The 13176-nt window shown below is 34.4% G+C and overlaps 1 protein-coding gene and 1 pseudogene across 1 annotated transcript; both read left to right on the plus strand.

Annotated features, from left to right (window-relative positions):
- Window positions 1-1167: 1167 nt before the first annotated feature.
- LOC117029454 (ATP synthase subunit ATP5MPL, mitochondrial-like) lies at window positions 1168-1344 on the plus strand (annotated as a pseudogene).
- Window positions 1345-2780: 1436 nt separating this feature from the next.
- KLRD1 (killer cell lectin like receptor D1) lies at window positions 2781-10029 on the plus strand. The gene is made up of 6 exons (XM_033118070.1): window positions 2781-2950; window positions 4242-4334; window positions 4479-4538; window positions 7984-8135; window positions 8982-9085; window positions 9868-10029. The coding sequence occupies exons 1-6, from the start codon at window positions 2944-2946 to the stop codon at window positions 10007-10009; spliced, it is 558 nt and encodes a 185-aa protein (XP_032973961.1). The 5' UTR covers window positions 2781-2943; the 3' UTR covers window positions 10010-10029.
- Window positions 10030-13176: the final 3147 nt, after the last annotated feature.

The raw sequence follows: 13176 nt of genomic DNA on the forward strand, positions 1-13176 counted from the left end.
ATCTTATCCACCAGCCACAGTTCTTTACATGTAGCTTAGTTATCATCAATAAGATGGATATAAGTTCTTGAATGACTATCACAAGAAGTTGAGGAAAATAAGTTAGACACAAAATATTTTATATTGTTCTAAATATATAAATTTCAAAAACAGACAAAATGAAATACAGAATTGCAGATATTGGTTGGGCAGACTTCACCAAATATCTTGAGGGATGGGAGTGGGGCAATGCTGACCTCTGCTCCAAGTGTAGATAACGAACAGGGACACTGGTACACAAACAATTCATGTGCCTATTTATAGGAATGAAGCAATCAGTCACGGTTCCCAGCTCAGAAAGAATTATCTTCTTTGTGACTTCTGCCTTGAGTTTTTGAATTGAACACGTCTTTGATGGATTTTACTTCAGAGTCAGTCAACTAAGATGAAAAAAAAAAGACAACGGTTAAATTAAGTTTCATCAAATATGGTTCTGAAAACTTAGAATAACTTCCAAATGACGGTGGTCCTATTACTGTTAAAAGTGTAGTAATGGCCCTTTCTATATATTCAGTCACAAAATAGTACCATTTCAAAACAAAAACTGAAAGCGAAATCTTAATCTATTTAGTTAAGGCGATGTTACATGTTGTAAAAATGAGAAAAATTAGGCAGTTTTTGCTAGTTCAACTTTGTCCAACATTAAAACTAAAAAAGAATAGACTTCAAGTGGGCAAGGGATCACATACATTACCTCTTTCAACTTGGACTTGCATAAAATGTGGATGAAGAATTTCCATGTTTACATTATCAGGTAAGCACTTAAATTTTATTCATTTTGGTGGTTCAGTGAAAGCAGGTCTATTTACATAATGCATATTAAAGGATGGAAATTTTAACTTCACAGAAATTGAGAAATCAAATCACAATCCTTGTTTTCTCTCTTCTCTTTTCTGTTTTTTTTTTTTTGTTTGCTTGTTTGATTATTTTTGTTTTTAGGTTGAAAATGCCAAATTTTACAAAAAGTTTCACCTATGGAAATATTATAATGCTTAAACATAAAAATATAAACAAACAAAAAACTTGTTTGGCTCTCAGCAGTCCCTGTATACCACCTGTACATTCGGTGACCTTCCCAAGACGTTGACTGTGGGTTGGGGTGGCCTGAGCCATTGGTCCTACTGCGAGATGTTTTAAAGCCTCATTAGAAATGTTTGGGTCCCCATGAAGCCCTACTACACCCAGGTTTACCAGGAGATCTGGGTAGGGATGAGGCTGATGAGCTTCGTCATTTACAAAATCAGTAAGTAAACAAGTAAAGCTTTGAAAGCTTCGAGCCCTACACCTGCCCCTGGCCATCACTAACCAGTGCTACCTGGACTTCCATCAGATGGAACGTTAGCCCTGCTGTAAATTTCAGCAAGCTGTTAGAGGGACCATGCACATCGCTGTATATTTGTACAATGCCCTTTCCTTCACGGCATGAATAAATGTACCTGTGAGATAGACCACTGCCTGCACCGAGGGTTCTCTCAGCTCTCCCATGTACCCATCCTACCCTCAGTAGGTCCTGTGACAGCACCTGCAGCCACTCTCACTGAGCCATTCCAGCCTTAGGATTTCTGGGCCAGTGAAAAGTAGACATCTCAGTTACTGTAAAAGTTGGAAATCAGATCTAGGCATTCACACGTCTGATGTTACACAAATTTAAAAAAAAAATTGGGAGGGAGTCTGGTTCCTATGGGGTGAATGGTAGTTTATATTTCCAGATACTTAATCATAGATCAAGGTCTCTACTTTCAAGATTTTTATTCTGCCCATCTGTCCCACATTTGAATTTTGCCCTGATAAGGTTATTCTTTGCAGGAAAAAAAGCATATGAATTCAACTGTCAGTATACTATCTGAATGAGACAACACAATAAAAAACATAATACTAAAATATTAGTACAAATAAGATAAAAGAGCAGCTGTAGTCATGTTCGAAGGACTTCAAGGGACCAGAACAATGGAGAGTTACATGTTGAAGGAAGGTTTAAGGCTCATGTGAATGAGGCATTGAAGGGTGGGGCGTAGACCAGCTGAGGCAGTCAGAACAGGTGTGGACGTGTGTGTACATGGAACAGTAATGGGAAAGTCACTCTGTTTCTTCCTTTTTGATCTTTGCATTTCATTGCTGGGTTAATGAGGCAGCAATCAGAAGAACATAATGAGAGATGGAAATAGTAACCACTCTCTGCTAAAGAAAGGAAATAAAAATCAACAAAACACACAGACACAGAGAGATAGGCTTGATTTGAAATATTTTGAATGTGTGTTCTGGAGAAAGACTGCCTGAGTTTCAAAGTTGGTAACTTTACTCAAATACGTAGTTCTGCCTTAGTTTTCTTATCATTAAAATGAGTATATTTATGTATACTCACTTATTTCTTTTCAAAAACCACCCACTTTTCAGAAATAAGTGAGCTAACATATGCCAAGTACTTTAATAAAGGTAAATTGCAAATGTTTCTCATTATTAAAAGAGGAAAATACTTTGTGGAACTTCATTATTCTAAGTTAATTTACCTTTGATTTGCCTATCTTTTTTCCTATGTTACAAATATTTTAAAAAGGTCATTAATATTTAAACATTAAAAAAAAAACAACAAACACCTTTCTCTCACCTTGTTTTCTGATAGTAAAGTAATTGGCATTACACATGTGCACTGAGAATTTCCTGTGTTGTGGTTTCCGTAACATTTTAGAAGTTAGTGATTTTACTGCTTCTTGTTCATACTATACATCTTGTCTCATGAAGAACACTGCTTATATACACAGTTTTTCTTTTCCTTTTTCTTTTAAATTTCTACATATACAACTTTCAGATTTCTAGCCCCCATCTCAAGTCAGTGATCCAACAACGTGCTTCTTGAAAAAGCACACATCGTGGCTTACTGGTATCGACACTGGAATAATATTTCTCATGGCAGGTATGTCAACCCAAGTCATAAAATTAAAAAATAAAAATTTGCAGAAATTTTATTTTATGGATATGGCTAATTTCAGGGCATGCTTTCAGAAAAAAATGGAAAATTTTAGGTTTTAGAGTATCAGGATTTTCCACTTCATTTTATTTCTCTCATTCTTTATTCTGTAACTTAAAAATGATTTTGTGAATCTTCTATAACAGGTTTAAAGAGGTGATTCTGAGAGGGAAAGCTCTAAATTTTGAATGAGAACTGAATTTTCATCTAAATTATGAGCAACATAATTCTAACATAATGAGAGAATGTCAAATATATAAGATGCAATGCTTAAAAGTATTATTTAAAAATTTACCATTTGTGGTACATCAAAAACCACCCAGACTAACTGTTTGTCATGTGGGACTGTTTTTAATGACAACACTCTTTTGGGAGCGTCCTAATGTTAATGCAGAATCTCCTAATATTAAATTGTTTTAAGGGTAAAGGTATAAACAACTTGTTTTGGGCATGAGAAAATGTAATGTTCTTGTAAAAAATGGTTGCTTATGTATAATTCAATGTGCTGTGAAATGAATCCAGCTCTTCAAGGAATTGCCCACCTATTCGTTGGAGACCTTCTTATTATAGTGGGTACAGATGCTCTTATGTCTTCTCTTCCCTATAAAACCTCTACAAAGCCATGAACACCTAAAAAGCCATTTCTCAGAGCAGAGAATGCATTGAGATTAGCAGGGGGACGCACTCCTAAGCAGAATCATTGAGACAATGATAGAATGTGTTAAATAAGGACTCTGGGCCTAGATAAACTTTCATTTCATTTCTGACTTGGGTATTTACTAGCTTTGATACCTTTACAAAATAATGTTATTAATGAATCCTAAATTTGCTCATCTACATAACAGGGTTCATACAACTATCTTGTGATTTTTGTTTGAGAAAATAAAAGTAAATGTCCGTCATGTAAGCTCGTAAAACACCTTGGTGCCCATTGATGTCTTTTTACTGCAGTACTCTAAGCTGCTTTGCCAAATTAAAAAACAAATGTTAAATCCATTTTTCTGAGATAGAGCTGGTAAAGAAGAAAAGGTATGGGTAATCTTACTGAAGAACAAAAGTATATCTCATAAAATAATTGTTATTGGGTGAAGTTCTGAAGGGAATGTCTTCATTTTTCAATGATAGGGTCGTCAAACCAAGCAACTTTTTAAATTCTCTCTTCCAGGTTTCTGCTTTTAAGAACTTCGGCTCCTGTGTTTGCTCTTTAAATCACTACCTTACCTCTCTTTCTTTACAGCTTTTCGGACCACTCCATGGAGGTTGATTTCTGGGATCTTAGCAGTAATATGCCTTCTGTTGATGGCTGCTTTGGGATTATTGTTGAAAAATTGTAAGTTTTTGTAAGCAAGTCTATATTAAAATCAAAACTCTAATGAAAACATTTAAGAATAAAGGTTTCATTCTACTAATGTATAATAACTTGTTATTCCATAAGTTTGTATGTAATTAAGTAATTTCTAATCATTTCCTATAGTATTTCCTAAACAAAGTATTGGGCCAATATCATCACCAGGAGCCACAGAACCTCCGGAAGGTAGGTTCCATACTTTGGAAAAACTTTGTTTGTAGAAGATGAGCAGACAGTTTCTTGTTTTCTTCACACAGAAGGTTCATGGAATATTACACATAGTAAAACAATTTAACCACTAACTGTAGTATAGTCTCATTTCATTGTTCTCTAATGTAAGAATTATTAATTTACATAGGTGTGCATTTATTTAATTAATAAGGAAAATATTAGCCTGAAATGACATATTTTTCCTACATGAGTACTTGTGTTTAAGTAACAAATGATAAATAAATTATAATAAATATTTCAGCTAATCCTAATCACCATTCTGTGATTGTTCATAACTCATACTTTTATATCTTTATAATTTTCCTTCTATTTGTTCCATAATTCAGAATATAGTTCAGAGATTTCTGCAATTAATTAATTCATTTTAATTAAATTTATTTGGGTGACAGTTAATATAATTATATAGTTTTCAAGTGTAGAATTCTACAACACATCACCTATGTATTACACTGTGTGTTCACCATCCAAAGTCAAATTTCCTTTCATCACCATATGTTAAACCCCCTTTACCCTTTTTAACCTCACCGCCCCCCTCCCCATTTAACCTTCGGTAACCCTAAACTGTTGTCTGTGTCTATGAGTTTTTGTTTCTTTGTTTGTCTTGTTCCTTTGTTGATTTCAGTTTTCTATCCCACAAATGAGTGTAGTCATATGGTTCTTGACTTTCTCTGACTTCTTTTGCTTGGCGCGATAATCTCAAGATCCATTCATGTTGTCCCAAATGGCACTATTTCATCTTTTCTTATGGCAGAATAGTATTCCATTTTGCATATATACCATATCATTTTTATCCAATCATCTATCGAAGGACACTGTGGGTGTTTCCATGTCTTGGCCACCATGACTAAAGCTGCAATGAACACAGAGGTACATACGAGGTAAGGACAATTAAGTTCGCAATCTCATCCTAGAAAAAGTGCTACATACTTCATTGCTGAATGTCACTATAGTCACCTTCAAAGTACTCCCCTTGGGAAGCTATTCACACATGCCAGCATGTAGTCCACCCTTCAAAACAATTTTGGAACTCTTTTTTTGGAATGGCCATCAGAGCTGTCATCGTATTACCCTTGATGTACTGAATGTAATAAAAATGTCTTTCTTTCAATATTTCCTTTATCTTTGGGTAAACAAAAAAGTCATTGGGGGCTAGATCAGGTGTGTAGGGAGGGTGTTCCAATACAATTATTTGTTTACTGGCTAAAAACTCCTTCACAGATAGTGCCATGGGAGCTGGTGCATTGTCATGATGCAAGAGCCATGAATTGTTGGAGAAAAGTTCAGGTCTTTTTTATCTAACTTTCCCATGCAGCCTTTTCAGCGATTCCAAATCATATTCTTGGTTCACTGTTTGTCCAGTTAATACAAATTATTAAGGAATATTCCCTCTGATACCAAAAAAAGGTTAACAACATCATTGCAACAAGTTCGTGAACTTCATTGTCAGACTCTCTCTCTCTCTCTCTCTCTCTCTCTCTCTCTCTCTCTCTCTCTCTATATATATATATATATATATATATATATATATATATATAATTTTTTAAATTAAAGTTTATAGGGGTGACAATGGTTAATAAAGTTACATAGGTATATCTTTACAGATAATTTTTTTCAGATTTCTTGGATAGATAGATACCCAGAAACCCAAAAGAGGGATTGCTGGGTTATACGGTAATTCTATTTTTAATTTTCTGAGGAAACACTATACTGTTTTCAATAGTAGCTGTATCAATTTACATCCCTATCGGCAGTGTATGAGGGTTTCTTTTCCTCTACAACCTCTCCAACTCTTGTAATTACATGTCTTGTGGATAATAGCTATTCCAACAGATGTGAGGTGGTCTCTCATTGTGGTTTTGATTTGCATTTCCTTAATAGCTAGAGAGGTTTAGCACTTTTTCATATATGTGTTGACTGGATATCTTCTTGGGAGAAGTGTCTATTAAGGTACTCTGCCAATTTTTAAGAGATTTCTGGCAATTCTGACCCTTCTTATCCAATGTAAGCCAGGTCAAGTCCAATTTTTTAAATATATTTTTTCCCTAATGTTCTGCAAGTTGTCTTACCATCTTCTGTGATCCTATAGAATTTACTTATATTTGTGGTTTTCTTAGAACTTTTTCAGCTTCATTGAGATATAATTGATGTACAACATTGTGTAATTTTAAGGTATGCAATGTGTTCATTTGATATACTTATATATTGCAATGTGGTTATGATGGCCACTACCTAATGCCTCCATTATGTCAAAAAATAATCATTTCTTTTATATTGTGAGAAGATTTAACATCTACTATTTAGGAACTTACAAATATATAACACAGTATTGTTGACTCTAACCACAATGTTATACAGTAGATCCTTAAAACTTTTTAATCTTCTAAGTGAAAGTTTGTACCCTTTGGCCAACATGTCTTCATTTCCCCTACCTCTCAGCCACTGGTAACCACCATTCTCTCTATAATATTAGCACCATTCATTTGGCAAAGATTTGAGTAGCTATCACTGAGAATAGTACATGTTCAAGGTACTATCACCGTTAAACTGTATGACTGGACTTTAAACTAATTGTTTTATTTATGTTCATTTTGAAAATAAAATGTTCAAGATATATATCAAATTTCTCCCAAGGTCCCATACTCTTTTCTGACTCAGGAAATATACTAAAATGTATACCTTCTTTAAATATCTCTTTGCTCTAATTTACTCGTATTTACACACCAGAGCTCAACTTTGGGTCACTTCCTTAAAAAAAGATTCTTTTAACCACCACCACTCCCATCCTACACTCTTCTAAGGGATGTTTTAACATAATGAATTTTTTTTGGTGCATAATTACCCTAATTAATGTTACATAATTAAATAACATTTATTAATTAATAAATGATGGGAAGTTGTAATATCCACAAGGAGAAAAGGTCATGTCTGTCTTAGGCACATAAATATCCTCTGCACTTTGGTAATGTAGTAGATTCTCAAAGATTATTTGTAGAAACGAATAAAAAATGAGTTTTGAATGAGTAAATACCAGTTAAAAAATTAAGTCTCACAATGGATGGATCTTGAGATTATCATGCCAATCAAAATAAGTCACACACAAAAAGTTGAGAACCATATGATTCACTCACATGTGGGACATAAAATTTAAAGCAACAAACAAGACAAACAAGCAAAAACTCATAGACACACCAGGGGGAAGGGGAGAGGGGATGATAGAAGAGGGCAAGAGGGACAAATATATGGTAATAGAAGGAAAACTGACTCTGGGTGGTGAACACACAATACAATATATAGATGAAATATTATAAAACTATGTACTTGAAAGCTATATACTTTTACTTACCATTTAAAAAAAATTGAATCTCCAATGTCATCATTCATTTTTCATTTTCTCTTTGAGGCTCTGACTGCTGTTCCTGTCAAGAAAAGTGGATTGGGTACCGATGCAACTGTTACTTCATTTCTAATGGAAAAGAAACTTGGACAGAAAGCAGGGATTTCTGTGCCTCTCAGAATTCCAGTCTGCTTCATTTGCAAAACGAAGATGAATTGGTATGTATTTAATTATGGTTTCTGGTACTTTCTTTGACCTAGGAAAAATATGCTGTCTAAGAAAAATGAGTACTTTGAAATCTCTAATCTGATCATAACTGGATGGTTATATTTGAACTAATAATGACTTACAGATTTCTTATCCCTTAGAACATTCATTATAAAACCAACATAAAATTTCTCAAATATTTATATTACAGAAATCCAAGGTAGATAATCCAAGATAGATACTCCAAGATAGATAATATTTAAGAGACATTTTAGAGAAATCAAAGAAGAAATGATAGGTCATTATTTTTATTCAAATAACCAACCAATTAAGTTTTTAAATGTTCAGTTCTTGAATTTATATTTTCTTTGATAATTATATAGCTTTTATCATCATTCTTGGATATAATGTGCAATGAACATGGAGAACATGATCATAATAATTACCCAATTCTTAACAAAAAGTGAAAGATTTCTCCAACATGAGGAACCTGTGTTGAGTGTAGATTGAGTAGGTCTATCAGATAATTTTATCTGACACGATACTGGTGATTTGGGATCAAATTTGATTGTCGATATCTGTGAAGAAATTGTTCTATGAAAATTTAACCCCTTTATAATATTTTTTATTCTTTCAAGAATGAGATTTTGTGATATTGTGTCTCCATAAATGAATGGGTCCTATAGTGAGAAAATATGAGACATGTGACTATACCTCCTAAACTAGACATAAAAAAGGATTTCAGTTCAAGTGACTTGAAGTCTGGATCTAATGTTGGACACTGATTTTCTTGAAGTTACATTATTCTCAGAGTAGATTCAATTTAAGTTAAGATGTTCGTCTCTGTTTCCCATCAGAGTTTCATGAACCACAGTATAAACTTTTACTGGATTGGACTGTCTTACAATGAAGAACAGGGTGTCTGGCAGTGGGAGGATGGCTCTGCTCTCTCCCCAGATCTGTAAGTTTCTCTCACTTAAGGTCTTTTTATGAGTTTATCCTTTAGTCCGACCAAAGATTGGAACATCCGGGAATACCGTAGCTAAAATAACCTCTCTGGAGCCTGAGAATACAGAAAATAGAACAGATATAGGACAGTAGCAATTTTAGCCCCACCTAGAACATCCATATATATGCTCAAGTGATATGAAGTTAGTGTACTTGTGACCATAAAAGAGCTATGACTTTCTCTTTCTTCTTTGAAACACACACTTTGATGTGTTGTGCATGTACTGATGCTCACGCAGAGAGAAGCTGCCCCGGGAAAACAGGATAGTCATTATATTCTTTAGCCTGGGGGAGCCCAATATTCTCAGCATCCTCATGTTTCAAATATGCTGGGCTTCTACATATTTGTAATCTTAGACTCTCATGTTCATTTATAAACATGGTATTTGCATCATCATACAATGACAAATTTTATGCTCTGATTTCTTTTCCTCAGCTAAATTAGTCAATACATCTTTAAACAAAATAGAGGCAAAGTTTGTTACATATTAAAACCATTAAGAACAATGGCAGGAACAAAAAAATCCCTGACGTCAATACTATTGATTATTGAGGCAATAAATCCTTTTTGTAATATCGTGAAAATTGTGTCTATTGAATGAAAAATATGCAATGGCTCAGTATGTTAATATCTCATTCAAATGCTTTAAAAAGTTATACCATTTAATAAAAACACCATCCTTGAACATTCTCTTTTCCTTTTGCCATATGTTAATATTTTATTTTTCATTACAGATTTTCATTGTCACAAACTGTAAATATACAGAATTGCATAACTTATAGAGCAAGCGGAAGTACTCTGGATAAAGCCTGTGAAAGTAAAAGCCGTTATATCTGTAAGAAGAAGCTTATAGGAGCTTATTTAGGTGTTTCTTAGGTCAGAAGGGGTAGGTAATAAGGTCCAGTAATACTAAGAATAGTAAGTTTACCTCTTATATTATTATAAATCATCTACTTCAAAGGTGTGTGAAATGTTTCAAATTATTTCTTATTATATAATTATCTCATATATTTGAAACCCTGTGTTTTAAGATTGATAAAATTATGCACCCACAGGTAAAATTATACAGCACCAAGATAAATAATTTCATGAGTGTTTTGATGTAATGCATGTGTTCAATACTGCATGTGATATATTCTTCCGTATACATTGTTGTAAATTTTATCTGCATGAATTTAAAAATTTACATAATAAAATATATATCAACATAATTTCAGTCCTGTGTATGTTATAAAGGACCATCTCTACCTCACTTTTCTGAAAGTTAGTTCTTTCTAGATATTTACCCATCTATATGTTTTAATTTAGAGCTAAAAATGCCATAGGACACTTTCCTCATGTGTATCATTCAGACTCACAGATGAACACATTTGTGTGTCTTCTCTTGAATTCCTGAGTTCTGCAGAACAATCATAATCTTTGGCCAAATATGTGGTTCCTGTGTGATGGCTTTGAGATTTGCAAAAGTAAAGAGACACAAGCCCTGATCACATACATTTACAATAGCTATTTCTTTACTCCACAAGTGTTTCTTGCCTTATGCTTATCCATCAGTAAGAGTCACCTACATGTGCATTGAAAATCTTAATAACTACTTACTCCCAAGAACTTCTTCCTAAAAGTTATGTGTAAAGTATGAACAACTCCCTTTTTTTTGTGGGAGAGGGAGAAATCCATTTTATTGAGGGTTTTCTGAGTGTCTCACAGAAGGACTGGGAACACAGAGTCCTGATGTCTGTGACCTGGATGGGATTTTCCTGACTTCACAGATTTCAAAAGCCTTTTTAACTATTCTCTTTAACTATTCTCTTTTTTTAACTATTGTTCAGACATCTTAAAAAATTTATATGGACATCTGTGTTTGCTTTCTAGTTTTATATTTCAATTATATCATAATAATTAAGAATCCAAATTAATATTTCATATATAAAGATCCAGGAAGAACACTTCATTTTTTGTTTCTCAAAATATAAATATAACAGAACTACCACCTGAACTCTTCACATTTCTTGTATGAAGATTGACTTAGGAAAATGCACTGACGTTATATTGTGAAAAATAAGGGACGGGACATAATATCTTTCGAATTTTTTTAACTTGGTCTAAGAGAACATGCATTGTACTAATGGATATTTCATGTTTTGGCTTTATTGTCCATCTGATTGCACAATTATATATATATATATTTTATTTTATTTTTTTAAGATTTTATTGGGGAGAGGGAACAGGACCTTTATTGGGAAACAGTATGTTTTTCCAAGTTAAGTTGTTGCTTCAATCTTAGTTGTGGAGGGTGCCGTTCAGTTTCAAGTTGTCCTTTCAGTCTTAGCTGTGGACAGCGCAGCTCAGCTCCAGATCCAGTTGCCATTGCTAGTTGCAGGGGGCGCAGCCCACCACCCCTTGCGGGAGTCGAGGAGTTGAACCGGCAACCTTGTGGTTGAGAGCCCACTGGCCCATGTGGGAATCGAACCGGCAGCCTTCAGAGTTAGGAGCACGGAACTCTTACAGCCTGAGCCACTAGGCTGGCCCACAATAATATACTTTTAATTACAAATTTAAAAACAGTATAGGTAAGCTGATAATGAAATTAAATAGTTTTCTGTCCCAACTATCCCATCTTCCTGTCTTCCTCCCACAGGCAATTTCATCTTTGTTTATTGTTTATTTTGTTTTTTACCTGACTAGAGTGGTTTTCTCTGTAATGAACCAAGGATGGTCCATTTTCACAATATTTGTTCAGGATGAATCTCAACTCTTTTCATTTAGCCAAACCCAATCATACGTTCAAATGATCACTTTTCATATCATCACCCATGAAGTGTCCAGAGCCAAATCTATGATTTTTTCTGAGAACTCATAAACATTCATTACAGTTACAACAGCAATAAGTAAACATAGGTGATAAATACAGTGGATGATGTGGGATTTCAGAGAATAATCTATGTCAAAATTGTCCCCCCCGAGAATAGAAATTTCCATTGCCTCTTAATTACAACTCAGATGGTTTTTCCAGCTCCCCTATCATTTCATGGAATTGTAATGGAAAGTTCTGCGTTGAATGTAGGATATGGTCACCCACGGCAGTGTTTGTTTCTCACAGCCTGGTTTTATCACTTTAGTCATACTCCATTTGGGACCACCTGACCCATTTCACTTTGCTATTCTTCCCCCATTTTTACCTGCGTTCTGCTTTCCTTTACCCTGAAAATATATTAGTAGTCTTTGGGATGGGAAAGATTTCTTTTATGTAAAGGTCTTTCTATCTCTCCCCCCGGCCCTGGTACCCTCCCCCAAATTTTCCCTCTGAAATGAGATTTCTCATTATTCTCAGGGAAAGACATTAATTTTCTTCTTTTGCTCTCTGTTTATTTTTTTGCTGTGAAATGGGCTAATGCACATGGAAGGGTATAGTTGAGTGATTGTCTCAGTGTTGAATGTAAAAGGTAAGGAAATGTCCAAGAAACACACAATATAACAAAACAATATTGCCAATAGTTAGCTTATACCTTTATTATTATTTTTTTTATCAGTTTCAGGCGTACAAAACAATGTAATAGTTAGACATTTACACCCCTCACAAAGTGATAACCCCCCTCCCCCAAACTACTACCCCTCTGACATCCTATAAAATGTTACAATTCCATCGACTCTATTCCATATGCTGTACTCCACATTCCATGATATGTATATATATATATATATATATATATATATGTATATGTATATTGCTGTGGTCAAGCATCGATACCATCCATGAAGTGGTCTCCCTAATAAAAAAGTGCCCATCTGACACCCTCATTAATGTCAAAGCCTCGTCTTTGACATTTACTGTATTCTCATCACAGAGTCACATCCCATCATACAGGCATACCTCAGAGATATTGTGGGTTTGGTTCCAGACCACCTAAATAGAGACAATATCACAAAAAAGCTAGTCATAATCCTTTTGCTGGTGGAGGGTCTTGCCTTCCATTTGTAAAAAATGCAACACCTGTGAAGCACAATAAATAGAAGCTTGGAGAAAGGAGATATGCCTGTCTTCA

The sequence above is a fragment of the Rhinolophus ferrumequinum genome, chromosome 10 (assembly GCF_004115265.2).
Source record: "Rhinolophus ferrumequinum isolate MPI-CBG mRhiFer1 chromosome 10, mRhiFer1_v1.p, whole genome shotgun sequence".
Lineage (NCBI taxonomy): Eukaryota > Metazoa > Chordata > Mammalia > Chiroptera > Rhinolophidae > Rhinolophus > Rhinolophus ferrumequinum.

Bases quoted from the DNA above. Each gene is read 5' to 3' on its own strand.
- KLRD1 (XM_033118070.1), top strand. The intron at 4,335-4,478 runs GTAAGTTTTTGT...CATTTCCTATAG, and splicing joins GGGATTATTGTTGAAAAATT to TATTTCCTAAACAAAGTATT. The intron at 8,136-8,981 runs GTATGTATTTAA...GTTTCCCATCAG, and splicing joins TGCAAAACGAAGATGAATTG to AGTTTCATGAACCACAGTAT.